We start from the raw sequence: 27,672 nt of genomic DNA on the forward strand, positions 1-27,672 counted from the left end.
CACCTCCTTTCTTCCGCATAGCTGGTGTGAGCCGCAGAACACAGGTAGGAGATGTTCCTCGCTCCTGCGGCTTTCCACACAGCGATGTGTGCTGCCGCTGGAACGAGGAACAACATCGTAACATCGGTCATTTCCACATTATGGAAATGACCAACGCTACACCGATGATACGATTACGACGATTTTGCGCTAATCGTATCAGAAAGGCTTTACACTCTACGATATCGCGTGCGACGCCGGATGTGCGTCACTTTCAATTTGACCCCATCGACATCGCACCTGCGATGTCGTAGTGTGCAAAGTGCCCCTAAGAGTTTTTGCAGAGTCAACGGTAAGAAAAGGTCCAATTCTAGAGATGTTTTTGAGGTGGAATTGACAAGAACGAGCAAGTGAACGAATGTGGGGAGTGAAGGAATGATCGGAGTCAAATATAACCCCAAGACAGCGGGTGTAATGGTAGAGCCACACACAGAAATGGTAATATTGGGTTTCGGAAGGTTAGGAGAGTGAGAAAACAGAAGACGTTCAGTTTTTGATAGGTTCAGTTTTAGATAGAGGGAGGACATGATGTTGGAGACACCGGACAGACAATCGGTAATATTTTGTAATAGGGCAGGGGTGATGTCAGGAGAAGATGTGTACAGTTGAGTGTCATCAGCATAGAGATGGTACTGGAAACCAAATCTGCTGATCGTTTGTCCAATAGGGACTGTGTGTAGAGAGAACAGGAGGGGGCCTAGGACTGAACCCTGAGAAACCCCGACCGTAAGGGGAAGAGGAGAGGAAGAGGAGCCGGCAAAGGATGCAGTGAATAAGCGGTCAGAGAGGTAAGAGGAGAAGGAAGAAAGAACGGTGTCCTTGAGCCCGATAGAGCGGAGCATAGTGAGGAGGAACTGGTGATCCACAGTATCGAATGCAGCAGAGAGATCCAGGAGGATCAGCAGGGAGTAGCGACCATTAGATTTAGCTGTAAGTAGATCATTAGAGACTTTAGTAAGAGCCGTTTCAGTAGAGGGTCAAGGAGAGAGTTATCGGACAGGTAGCGAATTAGACAGGAGTGAACCAGGCGTTCCAGGAGTTTTGAGATGAATGGGAGATTAGAGACTGGTTTCTAGTTAGCGGCACAATTTTGGTCCAGGGATGGTTTTTTAAGTAATGGGTGTATGCTGGAATGTTTAAAGGAGGAGGCAAAGAAACCACAGGAGAGAGAGAGATTGAATATTTTAGTTAGGTGAGTGGTGACAGATTTAAGGAGATGTGAGGGAATAGGGTCACTGGTGCATGTAGTAAGGCGAGAAGATGCGAGGAGCCTGGTGACTTCTTTTGTGACTGGATCAAAGAGTGAAAGTGAGCTAGATGAAGTGTAGGAGGGCAGACAATGTGTGGTTTTATGAGTCTGGGAGGAAATTTCCTGGCGTATATGGTCAATTTTTTCTTTAAAATAATTGGCCAGGTCATCTGCGCTGCGGTGGTTGGGGCCAGAACTCTTGGTCCGAGGAGGGAATGGAAAGTATCAAAGAGTCGTTTAGGATTGTTGGCTAGAGAGGTGATGAGGGTGTTAAAATACGCTTGTTTGGAGAGGTGAAGGGCAGCATTGTATGTTTTGAGCATAAACTTATAGTGCATGAAATCTTCGGCTAGATTGGATTTTCTCCATAAACGTTCAGCGCACCTGGAACACAGCTGGAGAAAGCGTGTTTGAAACGTGTGCCAGGGCTGCTGTCATCTGCGCCGAGTTGCTGTGCGTGTAGCAGGTGCAACTTCATCTAGGGCGCTTTGTAGGGTTTCATTGTAATGTTTTACAGTAGAGTCAGGACATGAGAGGGAGGATATTGGGGCCAATGATGACTGCAACTTCTTCAGAAATTTCTGGGTGTTAATGGCATGTATATTCCTATATGGTAGGTAAGTGGGGGTGTCCTGGGTGGATTGACAGCTCTTGACCAAGAATAAAACAAGATTGTGGTCAGAGAGTGGGAGAGGGGAGTTAGTAAAATCATGCACTGAGCAGAGACAGAAGAAGATCAGGTCCAGCGTATTCCCATCTTCATGTGTAGGAGAGTTAGTTGTGAAAGGCCAAGAGAGGAGGTTAGAGATAAAAGATGAGCGGCAGCTGGGAAGGGGGGATCATCAATAGGGATATTAAAGTACCCCATAACAAGAATGGGGAGGTCACAGGCTAGAAAATGTGGAAGCCAGGTGGCGAAATGATCCAAGAACTGATTGGTTGGGCCTGGAGGGCGATACACAGCTGCTACTTGCAGGGAGAAGGGTCAGTAAAGCCTGACAGTGTGAACCTCAAAAGAAGGGAAGATAAGTGAGGGAATAGGAGACATGACCTTAAAAGTGCAGTTTGGGGAAAGCAGCAGACCAACACCTCCACCTGATCTGTTGTCAAGTCTAGGGGTGTGTGAAAATTGTAGGCCACCATATGAGAGAACAGCAGCAGCTGTGGTGTCTGACTGCTGAATCCAGGTCTCAGTAAGAGCCAGGAGGTTGAGGGAATAGGAAAGGAAGAAGTCATGGATGAGTGGATGAAGGAGAGTTTGTTACATGCTGAGCGTGAGTTCCAAAGGGCATAGTTAAAAGAGACAGAAGGTATGCAAGGAATATGAATGAGATTTAGGGGGTTTCTGAGTATGCCAGAGAAGGAATTGAGCTTACTATTATAAGAAGGTCCTGGATTAGGTGCAATATCTCCTGCTAAAAGGAGGAGAATAGAGAGAGTGAGCATGTGGTTAATAGATTTATGAGAATGTCTATTACGTTGCATGGTGGGAGTTGATGGATCTGAATGGTTTATAATTTTGAAAAGAGCATGAGAGCAGTACATAGGCGAGGAGAGGAGAGAAGGACTGATATAGATGGAGTGTACTGGGTGAGTGAAAGAGCAGTAAAAATGAGGGATTGAAGCAGCTAGCATATACAGTTAGGTCCAGAAATATTTGGACAGTGACACAATTTTCGCGAGTTGGGCTCTGCATGCCACCACATTGGATTTGAAATGAAACCTCTACAACAGAATTCAAGTGCAGATTGTAACGTTTAATTTGAAGGTTTGAACAAAAATATCTGATAGAAATTGTAGGAATTGTACACATTTCTTTACAAACACTTCACATTTTAGGAGGTCAAAAGTAATTGGACAAATAAACCAAACCCAAAAAATTTTTTTTTATTTTCAATATTTTGTTGCGAATCCTTTGGAGGCAATCACTGCCTTAAGTCTGGAACCCATGGACATCACCAAACGCTGGGTTTCCTCCTTCTTAATGCTTTGCCAGGCCTTTACAGCCGCAGCCTTCAGGTCTTGCTTGTTTGTGGGTCTTTCCGTCTTAAGTCTGGATTTGAGCAAGTGAAATGCATGCTCAATTGGGTTAAGATCTGGTGATTGACTTGGCCATTGCTGAATGTTCCACTTTTTTGCACTCATGAACTCCTGGGTAGCTTTGGCTGTATGCTTGGGGTCATTGTTCATCTGTACTATGAAGCGCCGTCCGATCAACTTTGGGGCATTTGGCTGAATCTGGGCTGAAAGTATATCCCGGTACACTTCAGAATTCATCCGGCTACTCTTGTCTGCTGTTATGTCATCAATAAACACAAGTGACCCAGTGCCATTGAAAACAATGCATGCCCATGCCATCACGTTGCCTCCACCATGTTTTACAGAGGATGTGGTGGGCCTTTGATCATGTGCCATTCCCTTTCTTCTCCAAACTTTTTTCTTCCCATCATTCTGGTACAGGTTGATCTTGGTATCATCTGTCCATAGAATACTTTTCCAGAACTGAGCTGGCTTCAAGAGGTGTTTTTCAGCAAATTTAACTCTGGCCTGTCTATTTTTGGCATTGATGAATGGTTTGCATCTAGATATGAACCCTTTGTATTTACTTTCATGGAGTCTTCTCTTTACTGTTGACTTAGAGACAGATACACCTACTTCACTGAGAGTGTTCTGGACTTCAGTTGATGTTGTGAACGGGTTCTTCTTCACCAAAGAAAGTCTGCGGCGATCATCCACCCCTGTTGTCATCCGTGGACGCCCAGGCCTTTTTGAGTTCCCAAGCTCACCAGTCAATTCCTTTTTTCTCAGAATGTACCCGACTGTTGATTTTGCTACTCCAAGCATGTCTGCTATCTCTCTGATGGATTTTTTCTTTTTTTTCAGCCTCAGGATGTTCTGCTTCACCTCAATTGAGAGTTCCTTAGACCGCATGTTGTCTGGTCACAGCAACAGCTTCCAAATGCAAAACCACACACCTGTAATCAACCCCAGACCTTTTAACTACTTCATTGATTACAGGTTAACGAGGGAGACGCCTTCAGAGTTAATTGCAGCCCTTAGAGTCCCTTGTCCAATTACTTTTGGTCCCTTGAAAAAGAGGAGGCTATGCATTACAGAGCTATGATTCCTAAACCCTTTCTCAGATTTGGATGTGAAAACTCTCATATTGCAGCTGGGAGTGTGCACTTTCAGCCCATATTATATATATAATTGTATTTCTGAACATGTTTTTGTAAACAGCTAAAATAACAAAACTTGTGTCACTGTCCAAATATTTCTGGACCTAACTGTAAATGGTACAAATACATAGGGTGGAAACATTTTGCAATACACAAAAGTTTGTTTGTCTTACATGCCTTACCTGTTTCCTGCCCTGTACAACTGCCATGAATAACTGCGGTGTACTTATTAAAATCAGCACTTGAATAAAATCTGTACAAATACCCCCTGCATAAAAAAAAAATGAGAGAACTTAAAACATAGAGGGATTCATCAAGACTCGGCACTCAAAAGAGTAAAAGAGGCACTAAATTAATTAAAGCACCAATCCAGCAGGTTTTTTTTGTTTTGTTTTTTTTTTTTCTTAAAGGCTGGAGTGGTGCTTTAAATATAATTTCCCTGCCCACTCTTTATTTAAAGACAAACCCAAAACTGAAAAAAGACCGTGCGCTCCCAGAAGAGCTGTAAAATATAAAGAAAGCAAAAACACAGCACCGAAATGCACATTGACAATCAATAAACCTTTACAAATCCTAGACTCCGATCTGACCGATTTTAAAGTCTATAAAAGAGAGCCTCGATAGAGGGGAAACAAGACAGGCGAAGAAGAAACAAAGCCAAGAAGAATTAGGAAACCGCAAGAGAAAAGAGACAACATATAAAATGTTGGGGGAAGTTCCTCTAGGAACGTCAGACCACCAGCTCATCGGGGAGTGCCTGCAGTCACAGAGCTATCTAGTGTACTCATCCGAATATTTGAACTCCAGCCATGGAAACGATGTCCAATAAAATGCCTCATACCTATCATTAAGTGACGATGTCATATCTGCCATGTGCAAAAGGTCATCAACCTTAGAAACCCACAATGCCAGAGTGGGGAGGCTGGTAGACTTCCACCTAAGTGGGATGCACAACCTAGCTGCCATAACCAAGAACCTCAGCAAAGAGCGTTTGTAGGAAGGAGCAGAGGATTCCGATGACTGTAAAAGGAACAGCTCCAGAGCCAATGTCTGCGTCTTGCCGGTCTCCCACATCCGACCAGAGCTTCTGTAAAGAAGGACAGAACCAGAAGATATATGCAAAGTCTACCTCCCCCAAGCCACATCTCCAACAGTGGGGATCCACCAAGCGGAACATCTTGTGCAATTTAGTTGGGACCCTGTAACACCTACCCAAAAGTTTAAAATTGGATTCCTGAAGTCTGGAGCTAATCAAACTTTTATGTGCGAATCCCCTTCGCATATCCCCCTCCAGTCTTATACTTACCTTTTTCATATTTTTTTAGCACCAATCTGGTTCCACGGTGCCATATTGTGCCTGTAACTTCTGAGTGGCCAGAAGTGAGAAGTTAGGTCATAAGCACTCAATACAAGTCTATAAGAGCAAGAACAAGGCTCTCATAGGCTTGTATTGAGTTGTGACTTCCAGCGTGTTCCATGAAACACTGGAGCTGCCTGCAGATCACAAATTGCCAGCAACCGGAGCAGAGGCTAGAATAGAAGACGACCACAACAGGTGAGTATAAGAGAGAAGTCACGGGACTTATATTTAAAGCTTCACTCAAACGGTGAAGTAAAAAAAATGCTGGAGTGATGCTTTGAGAAGTGCAAGCATAAATGACGTGTGTGTCCCCACGCCACACCAGAAATGCTGCTCCAGTCAGGGTTTGGAAATACTTTTCTGACATAAAAAACACTGGTACTTTTCACAAATCAACAGGGTGGACATAACCCTTCATTGTGCAATTGTTTTGCAACTTTTCAATGCTTTTACGTATCTTTTGTGGCATAAAAGTTTTGATGAAGCTCTCCAAAGAATACTAGAAAGTTGCATAAATTTTATTTAAATAGCAACTAAGCTTTATTAGCCTAAACCTGGAAGGTTCCTTAAAGGGGGCATAGTAAAATTGGTGCAAATCTAATGTGCAACATAATGTAAAGTGTAGAAATGTGTCATATTTAATGTATGCTGTAATAGCTTAACATGGAATATGTCTTCATATAGGTCATTCAATTGGAGGAGTTACTAGCTGTGCGACACTCAGTCTTTGTGGTCGGAAATGCAGGAACAGGAAAGAGCAAGGTAAGGGAATAAAACAATTGTGTTGACAAAGCAGGGTGAAATTCCATGTATACATCAAAAATTTGTAATTGGCCATTTGGCACAAGGTATATTTGTTCAAATAATTTTGAGAACCTTTTGCCAATTTGCCACGCCTGTCAATTTTCTAAAAAAAAAAAAAAAAAAAAAGTGGCTGTCTTAGCAAGTGGAGACAAAACTAACTGCTACTTGGTGAGTTTAGTGTACTGCGCAAGGAGCCCAAGGAAGCCCAAAGGTCTGAAAATTTGGCCCAAGGTGTGTCACTTGGAACAGGCCTTTAACTTTTTTTGTGTTAGCCTTGTGTGTGAAATGCCAGTCTTAATACATTCTCAATTTGTCTTTTTTAATTTTTTACCAATAAAGTTTCCACATTTCCCTTTATCAAAGTGCCCAAAAACTTTTTTCTTAAAAAAACCAAACCATTTGATATACAGTTCAAACCGGACGTTTACATACACTATCTAAAAAGACATATGCATGTTTTTCTCACTATTTGACAAAATAAGAATAAACGTTTTCCGTTTTAGGTCAATTAGGAACCAACATTATTTATATTTGCCAAATGCCGGAATAATAAGAGAGCGAGAATGTTTTAAGGCATTTTTATTACTTTCTGCAAAGTAAAAAGGTTAGATACACTAAGGGGTACTTTGCACACTACGACATCGCAGCTGCAATGTCGGTGGGGTCAAACCGAAAGTGACGCATATCCGGCGTCGCTGTCTATCGTAGTTTGTAAATCCTTTTTGATACGATTAACGAGCGCAAAAGCGTCGTAAACGTATCATTGGTGTAGTGTCCGACATTTTCATAATTTCGCAGCAGCGATGGTACGATGTTGTACCTCGTTCCCCTGCGGCAGCACACATCGCTGTGTGAGAAGCCACAGGAACGAGGAACATCAGCTTACCTGCGTCACCGCGGCTCACGCCGGCTATGCGGAAGGACGGAGGTGGGCGGGTTGTTTACGTCCCGCTCATCTCCGCCCCTCCGCTTCTATTGGCCGCCTGCCGTGTGACGTCGCTGTGACGCCGCACGACCTGCTCCCTTAGGAAGGAGGCGGGTCGCCGGCCAGAGCGACGTCGCAGGGCAGGTGAGTGCGTGTGACGCTGCCGTAGCGATAATGTTCGCTATGGCAGCTATTACAAGATATCGCTGCTGCGACGGGGGCGGGGACTATCGCGCTCGGAATCGCAAGCATCGGCTTGCGATGTCGTAGTGTACCCCTAAGAGCACTCTGCCTTTAAACAGTCCGTATGTTCATATCATGTCTTTGGAATCTTCTGATAGGTTTATTTCCATTATCTGAATTAATTAGACACACAAATGTGGATGTATTTTAATACACACCTGAAACAAACTGCTTCTTTGTGTAGCATCATGGGAAAGTCAAAAAACCAGCCAAGATCTCAGGAAGAAAATTGTGGACTTGCACATGTCTGGCTCATTTTTGGGTGCAATGTCCAGATACCTGAAGGTGCCTCGTTCATCTGTACAAATAATTATTCGCAAGTACAAACAAGATGGGAATGTCCAGCCATCATACTGCTCAGGAAGGAGACAGGTTCTGTGTACCAGAGATGAATGTGCTTTTGTCAGACATGTGCATATCAATCCAAGAACTAAACAAAAAGACCTTGTGAAGATGCTGGCAGAAGCTGGTAAGATTGTGTCATTATCCACAGTGAAACGAGTACTGTATCAGCATGGGTTGAAATGCCTCTCTGCCAGGAAGAAGCCATTAATCCAAAAGAAACATAAAAAAATCCTGATTAATGTTTGCTCATGCACATAGGAACGAAGACCTTCATTTTTGGAGACATGTCCTGTGGTCTGACCAAACTAAATTAAACTAGTTGGCCATAATGACAAACATTACGTTTGGGGGGAAAAAGGGAAACGCTTAGAAGCCTAAGAACACCACTCTAGCTGTGAAACACGGGGGGTAACAGTATCATGTCGTGGAGTTGTTTTGCTGCAGGAGGGATGGGTACACTTCACAGAATAGATGTCATCATGAGGAAAGAAGATTATGTGGCAATACTGAAGCAACATCTCAAGACATCAACCTGGAACTTAGAGTTTGAGGAAATTCGTCTTTCAAATGGACAACAACCCAAAGCATACTGCCAAACTGGTTACATAGTGGCTTAATGATAACAAAGTCAATGTTTTGGAGCTGCCATCACAAAGCCTATTTAAAGCTTATGGACAAAGCTGAAAGGCCGTTGCGAACAAGGCGACCTACAAACATGGCTCAGTTACATTAGTTCTGCCAGGAGGAATGAGCACAAATTCTTATCAGCTATAGTGAGAAGCTTGTGGAAGGATATCCAAAATGTTTGACCCAAGTCATAAAGTTTAAGGGCAGTGATACCAAATACTAATGAAATGTATGTAAACTTTTGACTTTGCAGAAAGTAATAAAAATGCCTTAAAACATTCTCTCTCTCCTTATTCTGGCATTTGAAAAATATAAATAATTTTTGTTCCTAAAAAGGCAAAGGTTTATTTTCATTTCATGTCAGGTAGTGAGAAAAACATGCAGATGTGTCTTTTTAGACAGTGTATGTAAACGTCCGGTTTCAACTGTATTTTGTGATTTTATAGAATTTGTCTACTTAGCCAGATAATGTTCGTCCACATGTTTTTATGTATTGCATAAGAAGCTTCTACAGTTTTTATATTCTCTTTAGATTTCAAGATATAAGTAGTTAAACAATTTTCATTTGAGTGGTTTTAAAAGTGCATTGTATTAAAATTTCCTAAATTTTCTGCATAAGTGAACAATTACAATTTATATGTTAAGCTATTTTAATTTCAAATAAATTGACCTTTAAAAAAAAAAAACCTAACCAGCAATTTGTGACTTCATTCGGGATCTGGCTTTGTGACAGTTATTTGTAGAATTTCTTTCCTTGCACACATACAATACTTCTGCACTTATTCTCTTTCATCACAACTAATTACACTATAGTCTGTATAACTTAATTGCTTCCATTTTTCTCGGAATGTCTTCGTAATTACTGATGATTTATATCCGGAAACTACTCGGAAATAATGGAATGCCTAGGAAAATATAACATTAATATGAACTATTCTACCTATATAGATTTTTTTTTTTTACATTTTCAGGTATTGAAGACATTAAACCGTACATATATTAACCGCAAACAAAAACCAGTATGGAATGATTTAAATCCAAAAGCAGTCACCACTGATGAACTCTTTGGTTTTATCCATCCCAGCACACGAGAATGGAAAGATGGTAATTCCCTTTACAATAGCTCTTTTTATAAAAAAATATTTTTATGAATATCAATCTGGTTAGTGTTATATTGACTCAATATTAGATAGCATGTAAATCGATTTGGAAAATATGGTCCAACAACCGCGTCATTAATCTGTGTTCACTGGAGGGATCCGCAAAGAAATGCCTCCTAGCTGCTAGCATCCGCAGCTCTTCTTAACATCAGCCAGCCTGGTCTGGCATCACACCGCAACAATGAGCTCATACCAGGCTAGCTAACCGATAAAAGAGCCACTGGTGCAGTAAGGTATGAGGCGGTTCTCATGGCTCCTGTCCAGCAGTCTCAGATTACTGACGTGACTCATGGACCAGACCTTGCAAAATGATTCCCAGCAACTCTTCTAAACATCTGAAATTATTTTGGCCAGGTGCTATATTGAACATATACAGCATAATTATTCCGCGGACACAATGTTGTGCCTGAGAGACCACCAGACAGAATAGATAAGGTGCTGATCTTTTGCGGTCTGTTCATACATGTGCACTACCACTTTACATTGCCAAAGGGGATAGAATAAATATCCAAGTATAGCGCTATGAATAGGCTATACTGTGTTTTGACAGTCCAACCTACCAATTCTATTACCCCAAACACATCCATTGGGGATTTTCCTCTGGCCTGAACTCGCCATTTCTTTTGGGAGTGAATATTTTATAGAGGAATTTTACACAGACTTCTACAGTTTAAATTGCCATTTTGATGTTTTTTTTATTTTTTTTATTTTTTAGGTCTTTTCTCGAATCTTATGAGAGAACAAGCAAACCTAACTCACGAGGGTCCTAAGTGGATTGTGCTTGACGGAGACATTGATCCCATGTGGATTGAATCACTGAACACCGTAATGGATGACAATAAGGTGAAAAAAAGTTTGAAAAAATACGCAGTGACGGAATTAGGTTTTTATGACCTGATTCAGCCTCAAATTTTTAGATATTAATAAACATCAATCTAATGCGAACATTGCTTTATAATTTATCCCTGCTCTTCATTGAGTTTTATTAATGTACTAGAAGGTGGCCCGATTCTATCGCATCGGGTATTCTAGAGTTTATTGTGTAGTTAATGTATGATTTTTGTTATATATATATAGATGTTGTTGTGTGTAGTTGCCAAGTGTTTGTGTAGGGCGTTGTAAATGTTCTGGGTGTTGTCTGGGTGTGGGGGGCTGTGAGAGCGGTGTTGTTTGTGTGTTGCATTGTGTGTGGAGCGTTGTGTGTCTGCAGCATTGTTTGTGTGTTGCGTTGTGTGTGGAGTAGTTCCGGGGGGAGGGGGGGTCTAATAGGAGGAGTAGTCCTGGGGGCAGAGGAGGATAATAGAAAGAGTAGTCCTGGGGAGAGAGTAGTATAATAGGAGGAATAGTTCTGGGGAGAGAGGAGGATAATAGGAGTAGTAGTCCTGGGGGGAGAAGAGGATAATAGGAGGAGTAGTCCTGGGGGAGAAGAGGATAATAGGAGGAGTAGTCCTGGGGGAGAAGAGGATAATAGGAGGAGTAGTCCTGGGGGGAGGAGGATAATAGGAGGCGTAGACCTGGGGAGAGAGGAGTATAATAGGAGTAGTAGTCGTCCTGGGGGGAGGAAGATAATAGGAGTAGTAGTCCTGGGTGGAGAGGAGTCTAATAGGAGGAGTAGTCCGGGGGGGGAGGAGTCTAATAGGTGGAGTAGTTCTGGGGGAGGTGTCTAATAGGTGGAGTAGTCCTGGGGGGAGGTGTCTAATAGGTGGAGTAGTCCTGGGAAGAGGTGTCTAATAGGTGGAGTAGTCCTGGGGGGAAGGTGTATAGGTGTCCAATGTGTGCGGGGGGCATGGCCGAGCAGGCAGTGTGCGGGGGTCGTGACCGAGCAGGCACAGTGTGCGGGGGGCGTGGCCGAGCGGGCACAGTGTGCGGGGGGCGTGGCCGAGCGGGCACTGTGCGGGGGGCATGGCCAAGCTTGCACAGTGTGCGGGGTGCGTGGCTGAGCGGGCACAGTGCGGGGGGCGTGGCCAAGCGGCCAATGCATGTGGCGGGCGTGGCTGGGTCGAGCGGCCAATGCGTGCGGGGGACGTGGCCGAGCCAAACTGCCCATGCGACGGTTGTCACTGTAATGACGTCGTTTTGGAGCAAGACAGACAGACAGAATTTGGCAATTATATATATAGATGTTTGAATGCAATGGAGTGGAAAGAGATAAGAAGCTAGAGATGCTATGTGCGAGGTTATATAACTTAGATGAGCTATTTTTTTTCTTCTCTAATGAAGGTTCTGACTCTCGCGAGCAATGAGAGAATCCCCCTGACGCCCACAATGCGTTTGGTATTTGAAATTCATCATTTAAAGACCGCAACACCAGCCACTGTTTCTAGAGCAGGAATTCTATATGTGAACCCCCAAGATCTGGGTTGGAATCCGTAAGTAATATAGAAACATATAGCTAGTGGTGTAAGAGAAATGATATTCACAAAGTTCACAAAATGACACAAAAAATTAATTTCCTGTAACTACATTATTTTTTTAAGCCTCATATTGCTCGGAATAAAGATGGACATTACCAGTGTGTTGAAGAGATTGTCTACGAGTATTATTTTTTTCAATTAGACTTTGACTGCATGTAAAACATCCAGTTATTACATTTGTAATTGATCTTTTTTTCCCAACATGACTATACAAGATTATTCTTTCCATCAACTTCACAGATACAGTAGATACTATAAAAATCAGTTCTTTAGGACTGTGTAGTGATTTTGACGGGCCGTCTGAATTTGTAACCACCGTTTCTTATTGGACTCTTGTTAGATACGTGACCAGCTGGATAGACACCAGAAATAGCCAAACGGAAAAAGCCAATCTCACCATCCTCTTTGACAAGTATGTTCCTCCATGCCTGGAGCAGGTCAGAGCTGGACTTATAAAAACCATAACACCTATTTCGGAGAACAGCATGGTTCAGGTAAGAAGATTTTCTCTGTAAAGATGTGTTTACATGTTGAGTATTGGCTGTGTTTAGTCGTGTATTATTTCTTTCTAGTTTTCTCACCAAAACTGAAGTATTTCCTAACGCAGTGACAGAAAAGTGAGATCCCTGAAGTCTCATGCACACGTTGTTTAATTTTTCCTTGTAGATTTGAAGCAGTTTCAAATTTTCAGAACGTAAATTCTATTAGCGTTTTTACAGCTTTTTTCAAACATTCCTAAAGCGCCCATATTACTCTGCATTTTTGGTGTATAAGTATCTGCAGCAAATACTTAACTTGTGCATTTTAGTTGCCATATGTAAATTGTGTCATGTAATGCAACATGATTGATTGCTCTCAGTGAGAGAAACAAAATTAAAATTTTGTAGTTGTGATACCTTTTAATAGCTAACTAAAATAAAATATGATGTTATAAAGTAAGCTTTCGAGACATCTCGGGTCTCTTCCTCAGGCATGGTATGACAAAATATCTGAAGAAACACAAATATATACACAAAACAGGGCAGAGCGATGCATAGTAAAAGGACATTTAAATAAACAAACACTGAGCTTGGAAAGCTCAGTGTTTGTTTATTTAAATGTCCTTTTACTATGCATCGCTCTGCCCTGTTTTGTGTATATATTTGTGTTTCTTCAGATATTTTGTCATACCATGCCTGAGGAAGAGACCCGAGATGTCTTGAAAGCTTGCTTTATAACATCATATTTTATTTTAGTTAGCCATTAAAAGGTATCACAACTACAAAATTTTAATTTTCTTTCTCTCACTGAGAGCAATCAATCATTTTTCAACTGGCTAAAACGGTACCAAAACCTTTTTCTTTTAACTAGTAATGCAACATAAAACAGTTAAAAGAAGATTATCATAGAGATGATGATTTAGAAATGGACAACGAATGGATGAGAAAAGCAGATGTGTGAATACAGCCTGAGTACTGTTTTATGTTGCATTACATGACACAATTTACATATGACAAAATGACAGCAATTGCCCCCCAAATTTCACTAGCTACCAGAATTCTAGTGTAGCTATTGTCTCTACAAGTTTAGCTTCTGCTTTCAACATATTGTATATTAAAAATTGAACTGAACTGGAAGTATCGGAACACTGAGCAGCTTCAACTGATACCCGAGGTTGCGCAATGCTCCAGTGTTTATGGCCGAGAACCAAACTTGTTCTCACTATGCGTCCTCCCTCGTGATGTTGTGCTTGTATGTGTGTGTGTATGTGTGTGTGTGGGCGTTTCTGATGTCTGAACAGCAGACCCAGACTCTTACCTATTTGCTTCCAATTAAAATGGTACCCAAAAAGTAATAATGCTTTAGTTACTCAAATTTTTTTATGTAATTACCCTCACATTGCCATCTTTATTTAGTCTTTCTAGTAGATTTATCTAAACCTTACCTGTATATTGTGGATGCAATTTACAAATACAACTCTATACGGTTCATTCCAAAACTAAATTATATATTTGTCACTGTTCAATGTCCCATTCCTGGCTGGCTCTGACCCTATTCCTGGCTGGCTCTGTCTTACTGGACCATGCAACTTTGCTGAGGTTTACGCACATGTCACCTTTCAGCCTCTTTAAAGCAAGGGTGTCGCGTTTGTTTGGTTTTTTTTTTATTAATAATGGTGATTATTAAATCAAGTATTTTTTAAAACAAAATTAAAATCACTGCTTATTTAGTTTATATTCAATTCTAATTTTACTGAAGGCACTGGGGGCTGCCATCTTGCATTTGGTGTTTGTAACAACAGTTTCTCACCTCCTTTATGGCAGCCCCCTGGGCATAGACTCTGATAGTCAGGCTCCGACCCTATTTAGTAACATTAGAGAAGGCGTCTGCTGTGACCTGGACGCGCCCCCTGGGCTGTCCAGATCACAGCGGAGGGAGGAGATCCGTGCCATCATTGTGGAGCTCACAGCGTATGCTGTTTGCTCCACTTTACTCCTGTCAACCGCCGGGATGTGTGAGTACGGGGCGCCTCCCCTCCCCCTGCTGTTACCGTCTCCAAAGACACTCCCCCGCTCTATTGAGCCCCGCTCCCCCCGCTGCTGCTGCCAACATGAATGCAGCAGAGCTGTGTTTGTTTGTGTGCGTGTGCATGCAGAGCAGTGCGTGAGTACCGGCGCCCCTCCCCCGTCACCACTGCTACCGTCTCCAATGACTCCCCCCGCTCCTCCCCGTGCCGTGTGTCTAATCCTCTCCTGTGTGATACTGCCTTCTGAGCTATGTATCTAATCCTATCCTTTGTGATACTGTCTGCTGAGCCGTGTATCTAATCCTATCCTGTGTGATACTCCTGCTGTCCTTGGTTACACTTTAGACATTTCTGGTCACCAGCAAAATGGCTCCGCACTGTGATCCTAAATTTCATTCTCTGTTATCCCTTGGAAATGCCCAGATTGGGAGGAGGAGGTAACATCACACATAGGAGAGCACATTCTGCCTTACTTTTACTGCAGCTGTAATCCAGGCTATTTCTACAGTAGGATTTCAGCAGCTGCTCTCCCTAAGAGTGGAAAATATCAAACTTTTTAATTTTTTTTATATTTTGCTCAATTAAAAACAAATAATATCTAAACAAAACATTAAAACATTAATACTTTACATTTTTTCAGTTATTGAAATTTTTTTTTTTGGACAACACCTTCCCTTTAAGTGAAAATAGCACCATCTGCCACTGTTACTCAGTCAATGCCTGTGTGCTCCTTATCAATCTGGATCTGAACTATAAACTAAGATGTTTTATTTCGTATAGTCCTGATATTGATGCCACTTACCATTTACCACCAAGCACTGTCTAAGATTAGTCTCTGTCACATTGGTAAATGTCCTGATATCTACTCTTATCCACTTGCCCACCATGCTAATGGAAACTACAGAGGGAGGAGCAACTAGAGGAAAGGTTCATACTCTGTTGCGGTTGTTAAGGGTAAAGAACTCACAATCGCTTAAGGCCCAGTCACACACAATGACTTACCAGCGATCCCGAAAACGATGCGACCTGATAGGGATCGCAGGTAAGTCGCTGGGAGATCTTACCAGCGATGCAGGAACAATACAGGTCGCAGTAGCGACCTGTATAACGATCTCAGCAGTCACTGGGACTCTGTCACACAGTGTCAAACACAGCGATGGGTCCTGCCCAGCAGGACATTGCCTTTGAAGAAAATGGCCTGTACCATTCTGCAACGACCGGCGACCTCACAGCAGGGGCCTGATCGCTGGTAGGTGTCACACATAACAAGATCGCTAACGGGATCGCTATTGCTTCACAGAAACCGTGACTCAGCTGCGATCTCGCTAGCGATCTCGTTATGTGTGACGGTACCTTTAGACTCTGCTCCTGGTTTAGCTCAATGCCAAATCCATAGCTGGACTGTAGGTCCTACGACCAGGGGGCCCTTATTGCAATCACATTATTTTAAATACTTGTGACACCATATAATGATGCTTTTTTAGCTTAAATAAAGTTAGTTTTACACAAACCATAATAAATCGTTCTGTGTCGTTTATTTTACATTATACAACCATTATCAATGAAGTTTAATTTTTCAGAAGGAATTCAAACCTTAAACTCTTTATATGTGCATTTAGGGTGCAGATCTGAAGCCTCTGTCAATCCATCTCTATTCGCTGCCCAGGGTGCCTCCTCCTGCTTCACTGCTGGCTGCTTTGCCTGTAGTCACACAGCGTAGAGGCTATCAGCCAAGTAGGGGAAGGTGGTGCGGAGTCTCAAATAGAGCTGGAGTGACAGAGGCTTCAGATCTACCATAGCCATTTGCATATCATCTCAGTAACAGAGGAAGGGACTGGCCATGTAAAGTTATTGCTGAACTTGTCATTGAAAGAGCGACATGTGCATATACTGTAAATAGTTTTGTTTTGGGTGTGAAATCCCGCTGACAGATTCACTTTACATAGTTACATAGTTACTTAGGTTGAAAAAAGACCTAGGTCCATCTAGTTCAACCTTCCTCCACCAGTTCTACATTTAGTCACTAAGTCATTTATAACCAACAATGTTTTGTGTACTGAGGAAATCATCCAGCCCTTTTTTAAAAGCTGTTATAGTATCTGCCATTACTACCTCTTGTGGTAGTGTATTCCACAGTCTGACCGCTCTAACTGTAAAGAACCCTTTCCTATTTAGGTGTCGGAATCGCTTTTCTTCCACTCGCAGTGAGTGCCCCCTGGTCCTTAGTACTGTCTTTGGAAGAAATAAGTCATGTGCCAGTCCTTTATATTGACCACACATGTATTTATACATATAAATGAGATCTCCTCTGAGACGTCTTTTTTCTAAGCTAAACATATCTAACTTTTTCAACCTGTCATCATATGGGAGGCCTCCATTCCTTGTAATAGTCTAGTTGCCCGCCTTTGAACTGACTCTAACTTCTGAATGTCCTTTTTAAAATGTGGAGCCCAAAACTGGATCCCGTATTCCAGATGTGGCCTTACAAGTGATTTATAGAGGGGTAACAATACGTTGGGATCACGAGATCTAATCTCTCTTTTTATACACCCTAAAATCTTGTTTGCTTTAGCAGCTGCTGCTTGACATTGAGTGCTGCTGCTCAGCTTATTTGTAATGAGAATACCCAAGTCCTTCTCCTGTTCTGTAGTCCTGAGTTTACTTCCATTTAATGTATACGCAGCTATAGGATTACTCCGTCCTAGGTGCATTACTTTACATTTATCAACATTAAATCTCATTTGCCAAGTATCTGCCCATTCTGACATCTTATCCAGATCTTTTTGCAATATTGTACTATCCAGGTCAGTTTTTAATATCCTACATAGTTTGGTGTCATCGGCAAAGACTGACCGACTTAAAACCATACACGTGCAGCTAGCATTGACAGTCTATATATTGCTCTTTGTTATTTATTTTTGGCTAAGGTGCTTGCAAGCAAAATGTAAAAATGGCTCTATAGATAAATAAATAGAAATATATATTTTTTTAGATGTTTTCTCCTTTGACCAAAATGTTGTCTATTTATTTTATAATACATTTTAGTGTTGTTTTCTATATATTTACTGTATTATTAACCATTTGCTTCAGACTCTGTGTTCTCTTCTGGACTGCCTGCTGACCCCAGAGAACGTCCCCCCTGACTCATCCAGAGATCTATACGAGTTATACTTTGTCTTTGCCTGTATCTGGGCTTTTGGAGGGGCTCTACACAAAGACCAGGTTTGTTGTGACACGTCGACTGATGATTTATTTATTTGTATGCATTTTAAGTGATAGAAAATTGCTTTGTCATATACTTAATAGCACATTGGAAGGCTTAGCATATTAAAAAGGTTGTGAGGGTGAAATATTCATGCACATGACATAATACTCTAAAAGATTTTTTATTCCAGCCTGTCACCCTGTAATTTTCTTCTATTATCTTTCCTTTCTCCGACGCTCACATAATTACTTAGTCCTTTTGTGTATTTCCTTTTTTGATATTCCCATCTTTGTTCATCTTAAGATTTTTCAGGGTATCATAGCTGAAACGTGGGAACTGTGTGTGTACGGCAGTGCTGTTGTAAAAATCATCAGTGTCTGCTCTCTAAAATGTTGAAAGTATTAAAATTAGTCAACAGCTGCAGACCCTTTGATCCGTGAACTGGATTGAGAGAAGAAAATTTCAAGTGAAGGGGTTTTTGATGTTCTATTAGGCTTCACAGAAGTCCGCGCAATTGAGGGTAAAGTCCCAAGTAGCATCCATACAAATCTGTGCGGTTTTCAAATAGATCATTCATTGTTACTTTATAAAGGACACATATTTTATTTGGGTACCAAGAGCCTATTATCAATCCATACCTTCATAATTCATCTTTAAACAGTCAATTTCAATGTAATCAATCTCTATCCTTATTGTATTACTTTGGACAGCAGGTGATTTATTTTACTACAAATATCTGTCTGTAGCCTCAGCATTAAAGATATATTGGATAATATGTACAACAGCATTGCACTCATTTATAGAGATTTTCCAAAAATTGCAAGTTATTTCTCATTCAGAAGAAAGATGGCAACTTGCTGATTGCTGGGGATCCAACCACTGGGGCCATCAGTGATCCCCAGACCTCAACTCTTTAACCACAGGAATCGGGCTTGTCATGAATGGAGCAGAGGGGTGCATGCTTGACCTCATTTTCTTTCATTGTCTATCGCAGTGTTTCCCAACTCCAGTCCTCAAGTCCCACCAACTGTTCATGTTTTCAGGATTTCCCTAGTATTATTATGTGATACCGTATTTTTCGTTTTATAAGACGCAACGGATTATAAGACGCACCCACATTTAGAGATAAAAAAGGTAAAAAAAAAATGGGGTCCGTCTTTTACTCCGGTGTTGTCTTACCGGAGAGGGCGGCAGCGGTGGTGGATCAGGGTCACAGGAGGCAGAGGCTGTGCTGGTGGCGGTGGCGGGTCTGTGCTGGCAGCAGAAGCTGCGGTGGTTGTGTGGTGGAGCAGGCCGGTGTAGCGACTGTCCCAGATGCTCTGTCGGCGGTCCGGGCTTTAAAGAAATGGCGCCCGGAGTGGCGCATGTGCAGAAGGAGCTCTTATCCAAGAATCCAAGAACTTCAGCTGCACATGCGCTGACTTCGGGCACCATCATTTGAAGCCCGGACCGCAGACAGACCATCCGGGACACCCACTGCACAGCCACCACTGCCAGCACAGCAAGCCATCTGCCCGCACAGAGTGGCAGCCAGCAGGCCGCCCGACTACCCGCACAGAGAGGCCGCTGGCACAGAGAGGCAGCCGGCTGCCTGCACAGAGATGCAGCCGCCCGCACGCACCAACAGGCACCTGGCTGCCCGCACAGACAGCCCCCCACCAATTCTTCACCTCCTGGTAAGCTATATTCGGATTTTAAGATGCACCCCTCATTTTCCTCCCAAATTTTTGGGAAGAAAAGTGCGTCTTATAATCCGAAAAATACAGTAATTAAATCACCTGCAGAGGTGATGATTCCAACACCTGTACATTGCTAAGGACATTTTGTAAACATGCTTTTGAGGACTGGAGTTGGGGAACAATGATCTATCAGATTGCTGGAAATAGCCGAGCACTGTACTCTGTTTTCTCTGGCAGTCAGATAAGACAATAAATAGAGGTGAGGCCATGCATGTGCTCCTTTTCTCGGGACCATAGTGGTTGAACCTCCTGAGATTGTTACATTATCTCCAATCCTTTGCAAGATACTGTCTTCCTGTATTGGATTACTTAAAGGGGTTTTCCCACTAACAAAATTAATTTTAATCAATAGATCTTGGAATAATACTAATTTCCACAATTGGATGTGTTATATAAAATGTTGCTGTGCTGAGACAATCTTATATATGTGTCGCCGCAATGTACTGTGTAATGGCTGTGTCTGACCGTATAGGCACATGATTTGACCATACCACCTTGGTCGGGGAGGAAGTTAAAAAAAAAAGTATACAGATATTATAGCATGTGATCATAAATAGTTCTTTCTTTGAGATGCAACATTTTTAAACACAGGCAGGGGAATGTTTTACCTCACAAAAATAATCAGCTGCAATCCCTTGCTGTAATATCTGTATACACTTTTTTACTCCCCCCGCCAACCAGGAGATGTGGTATGATCAGACCATGGCCCTGTATGATCAGACATGACCATTACACAGTACATAACAGGGGCACATATAAAAGCTCAGCACAGGAACATGCAAAGTACGTATATATATATATATATATATATATATATATATATATATTTTTTTTTTTTTTTTTAAACACATCAAATTATGGAACTCATTATTATTCAAAGATCTATTTATTAAAATTAATTTTACAATTAATTTTGGAGTGGGAAATACCCCTTTTAAGTGAGTATTAAAATCCTTCTCTCTTTCTGAAAATTGGGGAAATGTTTTGGTACACCGTTATATTCTTTAAGTTAATAGACAAAGTATAGCTTGCAAGTAATTACATTTTTACAACCGCAAACATCTTAAAATAGTAAAGGAATTTTGCTTAGAATTGATTTAGTACTTTGAAAGACCTAAAACATAAGAGGGGCAATCACAAAGTAAAATGAGTGTAAGGAGTAGAGTTAGTATGGACTGTTTGTTTCCTCTCTAACATTTTGAGAAGACGATGTGTTGTAGTTATACTGGCCGTGTGTAATGTTTGGAAAGTGGAAATAATACGTTTGCATTTCTTGTAAAATTTTACTTATTGTGTCTTTTTTGTTTCAGCTGATTGACTACAGAGCAGAATTTAGTCAGTGGTGGATCAAAGAGATGAAGGCAGTGAAATTTCCAGGCCAAGGAACTGTTTTTGATTATTATTTGGATAGCAAAGCCAGAAAGTTTATGCTTTGGAGTGAAAAAGTTCCCAAATTTGAGATGGATCCTGAAACTCCTCTACAGGTATATTGAATGGTATATTTAAAAACCTATTTTGTTTTCATTTCTTTGCCATTAGTGATACTAAAAAAAATGCTTGTAAGTAGGTATAATGATGGCAAATACCGGGAACAGGATTGTTTCCTATTGTTTCTGTTGGATTACTTTTATTGCATCTTTGGTAAAGTCTGCATTCCTGTAAGGTTATGAGTATAGATGAGCGAACCTGAGGTTCAGAGTTTGTACAAACAGACTTTGCAAAGAAAAAAACAGAATTTGGGTTTGGAGATCGGGTGCTTTACATATGCAAACCACTCGCGCGAGCATCTCTGTGCTTGGGTGCACTTGGTGCTCAGCCCAGTGCCAACCACTTGGAGTGTTTGATCGGTTTGCACTAGGGGTAGCAATAGCGTGTTGGGATGTAGTGTGTACTCTCCCCTGGAAGTGATCGGTTTATGGCTGGCTGTTTGTGAACGGAGACCAGAACTGTTAGTGTCTACCATTGGGGTTTAGGTAAAGTCCGGGTCCCAAACCTAACTTTATCTAAAGTTCGGCTGCACCCACCAAACTGAAACTTCCATGGGTTTGCTCATCTTTAGTTATGATTTGTCATTAATGGATGAAAACAATTAGATCTAAAAACCATTGTTTATTGACATGGAGGTAATAATGAAAAAAAGATTTCCAGAAATACAAAAATTGTTTCAGGTTTTTGGAAATTAAAAGTTTATCCTGGAAAACACTTAGGGTATGTGCACACAACATCTTTTTCAGGCTGGAATCTGCCTGATAAAGAGCTGCAACCCCGCCGCAAAAAAATTACATACTGTACAGTAGTGTAAAAATAAGATTGCTGTGCACATATTCAGTCTTTGTTCACTAGTTTTAACCACTTTAGGGTTCAGAAACCATAAATAGGTTAAAAGAAATAGCTTAGTCATCCTTTAGGTGGCTTTTGCTTAGAAGCCGCTCTAAAGTTTAAACTACAGAAAAAATATAAACTGCTGCAAAAATGACGGCAATACTGCCAGTGAAGGCTTTTCCTGAAGCACCCTCACCCTGAAATCCTAGCCGGTTCACTGCCATCTTAAACACCCTGTGTGCACATGCTCTTAAATCATAACCTTTGAGTTTTCCACAATTTTCAGGGTGTATTTTCTTGTATGACAGCAATTATTAAGCTATTCTTTTTATTACATAAATCAAAGCCATAGTTTCATTGTTTTTTGTTTGATTTATTGTAGGCAGTTTTCGTCCATACTTCTGAAACCACGTGCCTTGGATACTTCACAGACCTACTTTTAAAAAAGTCCAAGCCAGTGATGCTGGTTGGCAGCGCAGGAGTGGGCAAGACAGTGTTTCTGAATGACAGACTGGCCTGCTTGTCTGATCAGTACTTGATATCTAAAGTTCCATTCAACTATTATACTACATCTGCTGCTCTGCAAAGTAAGGTTCACGTATTTATCTCTATATATCTTTAAAGGGAACCAATCACTAGGATTTTCGTATATAACCTAAAGCCAGTGCTATACTGGCACTATCAGGCTGATTCTCTACATACCTGTAGTGGTCAACTCGGATGTTTAGGTTTTGATATGCAAGAAAGTAAAGTTTATAAAATCAGTAGCTTATTGAGTGACAGCAGCTGAGGATCAGATAATATCTGGGGGGAATTTATAGTTATCACCTTCCCTTGTTAGAATTAGCATAAGTATTATACAATCAATTTACTTTTACTTGCAAGACATGTGGTGACGTCATACCCATGTGTCCAGCTGGTATCAGCTTTGTTGGCTGAGACCCCACCCCTTCTGGTCACATGGGTATGACCTCACCACAGGTCCTGCTAGGTCGATTGTATCATACTTATCCTCTCCCTCTGTTAGAATTAGCATAAGTATGCATACCTTCCCCCCAGATATCTGTTCCTCAGCTGCTGCCACTCAACAAGCAGCTAATTTTATAAGCTTTACTTTCTTGGATTTCAAAACCTAAACTGAGCTGACCACTAAAGGTATGTAGAGAATCAGGCTGATAGTGCCAGTACAGCAGTGGCTTTAGGTTATATACGAAAATCCTGGTGATTGGTTCCCTTTAAAGGGTTTTGATATCCATTTTTCTTATACACAGCTCCCAATCCCATGCATGGTCACAATTGAGGGGGGTTAGGTGCTTTTATAGTTGAGTTGAATTTCTGAACAGTATGCAGTAGATTTATAAGACCCCAAGTTATGGCTCAAGTTTGTTGACCATGATGTTTTATTCAGTACCAATTTCTTACATTTCTAAAAGTATTGTGGGTATATTTTCTTAACATGACATCCTTGTCTCCCAGGTATGAAGTTTCAGTCCAAGGAACTTTGTAGTCCAGTTTTGCTCTTAAATCCCCTGTATTCTGTAGTCACACCTGTACTTGAAGAGGTGGTCCACTACACAGCATAGTGGCCATATCGATGTAAAGCTCATAAAGAAGGTTTTTCTCAAATACTTTGTGTAGTCAATTATGTCTCTGAGCGGTGCTATTGCAGTCTGCTGATCCCCATCACGTGACCCCCAAACTCTGTGACCTCTGAGATCCGATGAGGTCACATCAACTTCCAGTTGACCTGACATCATCGAGCCCGACCCCAGTCTCCCTGAGTGACTTGGCTGTGGGCGAAGTTTCACCACTCATCACAGCACAGCATTTTGCGTGCACTGTCCTTCACTGTAGAGCACCAGAAGCAGGAGAAATGCTGGGCTGTGACAAGCGGTGAAACACCACCCACAGCCCAGTCACTCAGGGAGACTGGGGCTGACCTGAGTGATTTTGGCTCAATTGGAAGTTGATGTGACATCACCGGATCTCAGAGGTCACGGAGCCCGGGAGTTCACGTGATGGGGATGAGCTGACCATAATAGCGTCTCTCAGAAGCACAATTGAGTACACAAGGTATTTGAGAAAATCCTTCTTTATGGGCCACCCCATTAAGGCTTTTTTCTAACCCTTCATCACAGATTCCATCTTACTGTTGTACTATTTTTTTCTAGTAAACTATCAGGCTCCATGACGGAAACCCAACAAGTCCATTATAAGTCAATGAGATGCACTGGGGCCTTGTTGGTTTCTGCCATGTTTCAGCCCTGCATTAATTTCAGCATAGGTTATCAAAGAGTATAACAATGACCAGTTTTCATTATCAAAAATTTATCACGCTGTTCTTTTTTTATATTATTTCTGAACATGTGGATCAAGTATAATTTTAAGTTGATCATTACGATCAATGTCCAGTTATTGTGCATGGAGACCTTTCCTCCAAGATCCTAATATTGGTATGTAGAGTAGCATTATTTATGGGTAATCTCTCTATTTTACAGGAATCCTTGAGAAGTCTTTGGAGAAGAAAGCAGGGCGTAACTATGGCCCTATTGGAAACAAAAAGTTGGTGTATTTCATTGATGATTTGAACATGCCTGAGGTTGACAAGTATGGAACTGTCCAACCTCATGCTCTGATTAGACAGCACCTTGATTACGGCCACTGGTAAAATATTAATTTGTTTCTATAATCGAGGAATATATTACAATTTCAGGATAAAAAAGTTATATGAAAATGGTTATACAATTTCCATACTGATTTCTTTATCCACAGATGTCTAATTTCCCTTTTCTTTTACTTCCAAATAATCACACCTATTTAATCTTTTAATGAGCCACGTACATTGTGACCTCAACTGTTTATTATCTCTTTGAAGTGAACAATGATGGTTTCTGTTGAATGCCTCCAGACAGATACAGCCGTTGAAATAAGTATTGAACACATCACTGATTTTCTGTGTAAATATATTTCAGTTCAGCTTACAAAAAATGGGAGGAAAAACATGTGTTGCTTTTATATTTTTGTTCAGTGTAGACTTACTTAGCAAACTGGTGACGTGTTCAATACTTATTTCACCCGCTGTATCTCAAAATCAGTGCACATCTAATACAGGTTAGTACAGTGGAACCTTGGTTAACAAGAACAATCCGTTCTGGGAGTGTGCTTGTTAACCAAGTTACTCGTTCAGCAAAGCAAAATTTCCCATAGGAAATCATTGCAATGCAGACAATTCGTTCCACAACTTGTTAAATGTCCCATCCTGGTGCCCTATTATGCCATTTCACACACGTACAAACACGCACAAACACGCACAAACACGCACAAGCACGCACAAACACACACGAACAAACACAGATTATGCTCACCTTACCTTCCGTTCCCTCGCTGGTCTCCTGGAAGTTGCAGTTCACCCGTTCAAGACGTGATCGGGTAACCAAGGCGACCGATGCCGGACCTTTCGCACTCAGCACGCTGACGTCAAAGGCAGGAGCCGTTTGCCTCTGATTGGCCAGTGCGCTGCCTTTTGTGTAGTAGTAGTAGTAGTAATTCTCGTAATAATGCATTGATTCAAAATGTATACTTAATATAAGTAAACAGATATGTAATATTCAGTATTATAGCATCTTTCCTATCTGTTACTGCAGGTATGAGAGGCAAAAAATGACCCTAAAAGAAGTTCACAATTGTCAATATGTCGCATGTATGAATCCAACTGCAGGAAGCTTTACTATTAACCAGCGATTGCAGGTAGTACTTGACATGTGTGATCAGGTTTGGCATTACACATCATCTGTTTTAAAGTGCAAATGCATCAAAAAAACTTTTCTGTCATAGAGACATGTAAGTGGTTATTGTTCATGGAGAAATCCCCATCAATCGCTACAGCGTTTGAGCATAAGTCCATTAGCTGCTCTCCTCCTGGACTGATGAATAGCTCATAGACTTTCTACTAAAGCCAAAGTCTTTTGTGTGACTGCACTGCACAGCTGAGCGTATGAGCTTCTTCATGTTAGTGTATGACATGACAAAACGTTTATAAAAGTGCATTTACGCTTTAAACGAAATGGACACCTTCAAAGGCCTTTTTATTTTTATTTACTTTAAATGCATGCATTTTTGGATAAAAATTAGTTTTGCCATTTGGTTTAATTTAAAAAATTGAATTTCTGCAGCCTCTGTGGTTTATTGTACAAACTAAGCTATTGAAATTAGCTGCTTGTGTCGCGGGCGGGGAGGAGGGTGTCAGCACACTACGCTCACCCCTTCTGCTCGGGTCCGGCGGCTGCTGCTCAGTGGTGGCTCGAGCGGTGGGCCGGATCCCGGGGGTTTCTCGAGCGGCACTCCTCGCCCGTGAGTGAAAGGGGTTTGTTGGGTGTGGGAATTGTTTATTGTCCGTGACGCCACCCACGGTTGTGGTGATTTCACCACCGCTGCTCAATACGGGGATCCCGGGGATGGTGATGTGGAGCAGCCAGGTGTTGTGTTGCCCATCCGTGGGTAGGGGTTGGTGATCCCCGGGCCCGGTGATGGGTTGGTAGGAGCAGGGCCTGGTGGGCGCAGGGACGCGGGGGCAGCGCTGTGCCTTGCGGCACTGTGGTACTCACTCAGCCTGAGACGTTGACACAGTTTTTACGGTAAACCAAACGGCTGGTAAGACGGTCCCACGGACGGCTGCACTTGCTCTCCCGGTAGGTGACGGTGATGTCCCTTTTCCTAGCACCTTTGTGTACTTGTTGGTTGCGATGGGTCCCCACCGGTAACCCGCTCCCCGGCTTCAAGCTGGACCGGGGGAGCTCTACTCTTTGCCCGCAGGCGCTGGCCCTAAGAAACTGGTGCCTTGGCGGTGGCGGTGTCTCTCTTACACTGGCTGGGCTGTTGCCTTCAATCGGGACTTGGTTGTTGGGGGATCTACGTCCCCTTCACTGACGGATTTGGCAAATTCTGGCGACTCCAAGCCTTGCCGGGGTCCGAGAGGCCCCTGCCCTGGTGCTGACTGTCCTTCGGAACACTGCTCCAGACCGCCGGGCACACAGCCTACGGGGTCCTTCCAGGAACTTCCAAACGGTCCCCCTCCAGACAGTCACCGCCGTTGCTGACCTTGCTGACCTGTCCTGCACACAGCTGGACTACTTCAGGCTTTTGCACACTCTTTCTGTTCTGTCACCACTCTTGCTTTCCTCCTTTACTACTTTTCTTCCTTCACTTTCACTTAGCTGTTTTCTCAAGCCCTGCCCGGGCTACTCTCGTTGTTTACTCTCTCATGTCCCTCCCTGGACTCAACTGCCTGGTTTCTCCCGCCTCCAGAGCTGTGAACTCCTCGGTGGGCGGAGCCAACCGCCTGGCCCACCCCCTGGTGTGAATCATCAGTCTCTGGAGGAAGGCAACAAGGATTTTTGGTTAGCTTAGATGTTCCTACCTGGGATGTAGGGTGTGGTGGTGTGTGACCTGTGTCCCCTGGCTTGCCCAGGGCGACACATTCCCCCTTAGCAAAATGCAGACCGTCCGCGGGCTGCCGTCCAACACCGGTTTTATTTTTCTGCAAAAGATAACATGGT

At 42.2% G+C, this 27,672-nt stretch overlaps 1 protein-coding gene across 1 annotated transcript in view; it reads left to right on the top strand.

Annotated features, from left to right (window-relative positions):
* Window positions 1-27,672, top strand: part of DNAH11 (dynein axonemal heavy chain 11) — a 498,772-nt gene that overhangs the window by 230,006 nt on the left and 241,094 nt on the right. Inside the window, exons 39-48 of the mRNA XM_075315388.1 lie at window positions 6,512-6,589; window positions 9,743-9,875; window positions 10,647-10,774; window positions 12,152-12,300; window positions 12,686-12,839; window positions 17,942-18,073; window positions 21,106-21,279; window positions 22,500-22,704; window positions 24,616-24,781; window positions 25,762-25,864. Coding sequence (XP_075171503.1) covers window positions 6,512-6,589; window positions 9,743-9,875; window positions 10,647-10,774; window positions 12,152-12,300; window positions 12,686-12,839; window positions 17,942-18,073; window positions 21,106-21,279; window positions 22,500-22,704; window positions 24,616-24,781; window positions 25,762-25,864 — 1,422 coding nt within the window. The remainder of the gene's footprint in view (window positions 1-6,511; window positions 6,590-9,742; window positions 9,876-10,646; window positions 10,775-12,151; window positions 12,301-12,685; window positions 12,840-17,941; window positions 18,074-21,105; window positions 21,280-22,499; window positions 22,705-24,615; window positions 24,782-25,761; window positions 25,865-27,672) is intronic.

This window comes from Anomaloglossus baeobatrachus, chromosome 6 (assembly GCF_048569485.1).
Source record: "Anomaloglossus baeobatrachus isolate aAnoBae1 chromosome 6, aAnoBae1.hap1, whole genome shotgun sequence".
NCBI classification, from domain to species: domain Eukaryota; kingdom Metazoa; phylum Chordata; class Amphibia; order Anura; family Aromobatidae; genus Anomaloglossus; species Anomaloglossus baeobatrachus.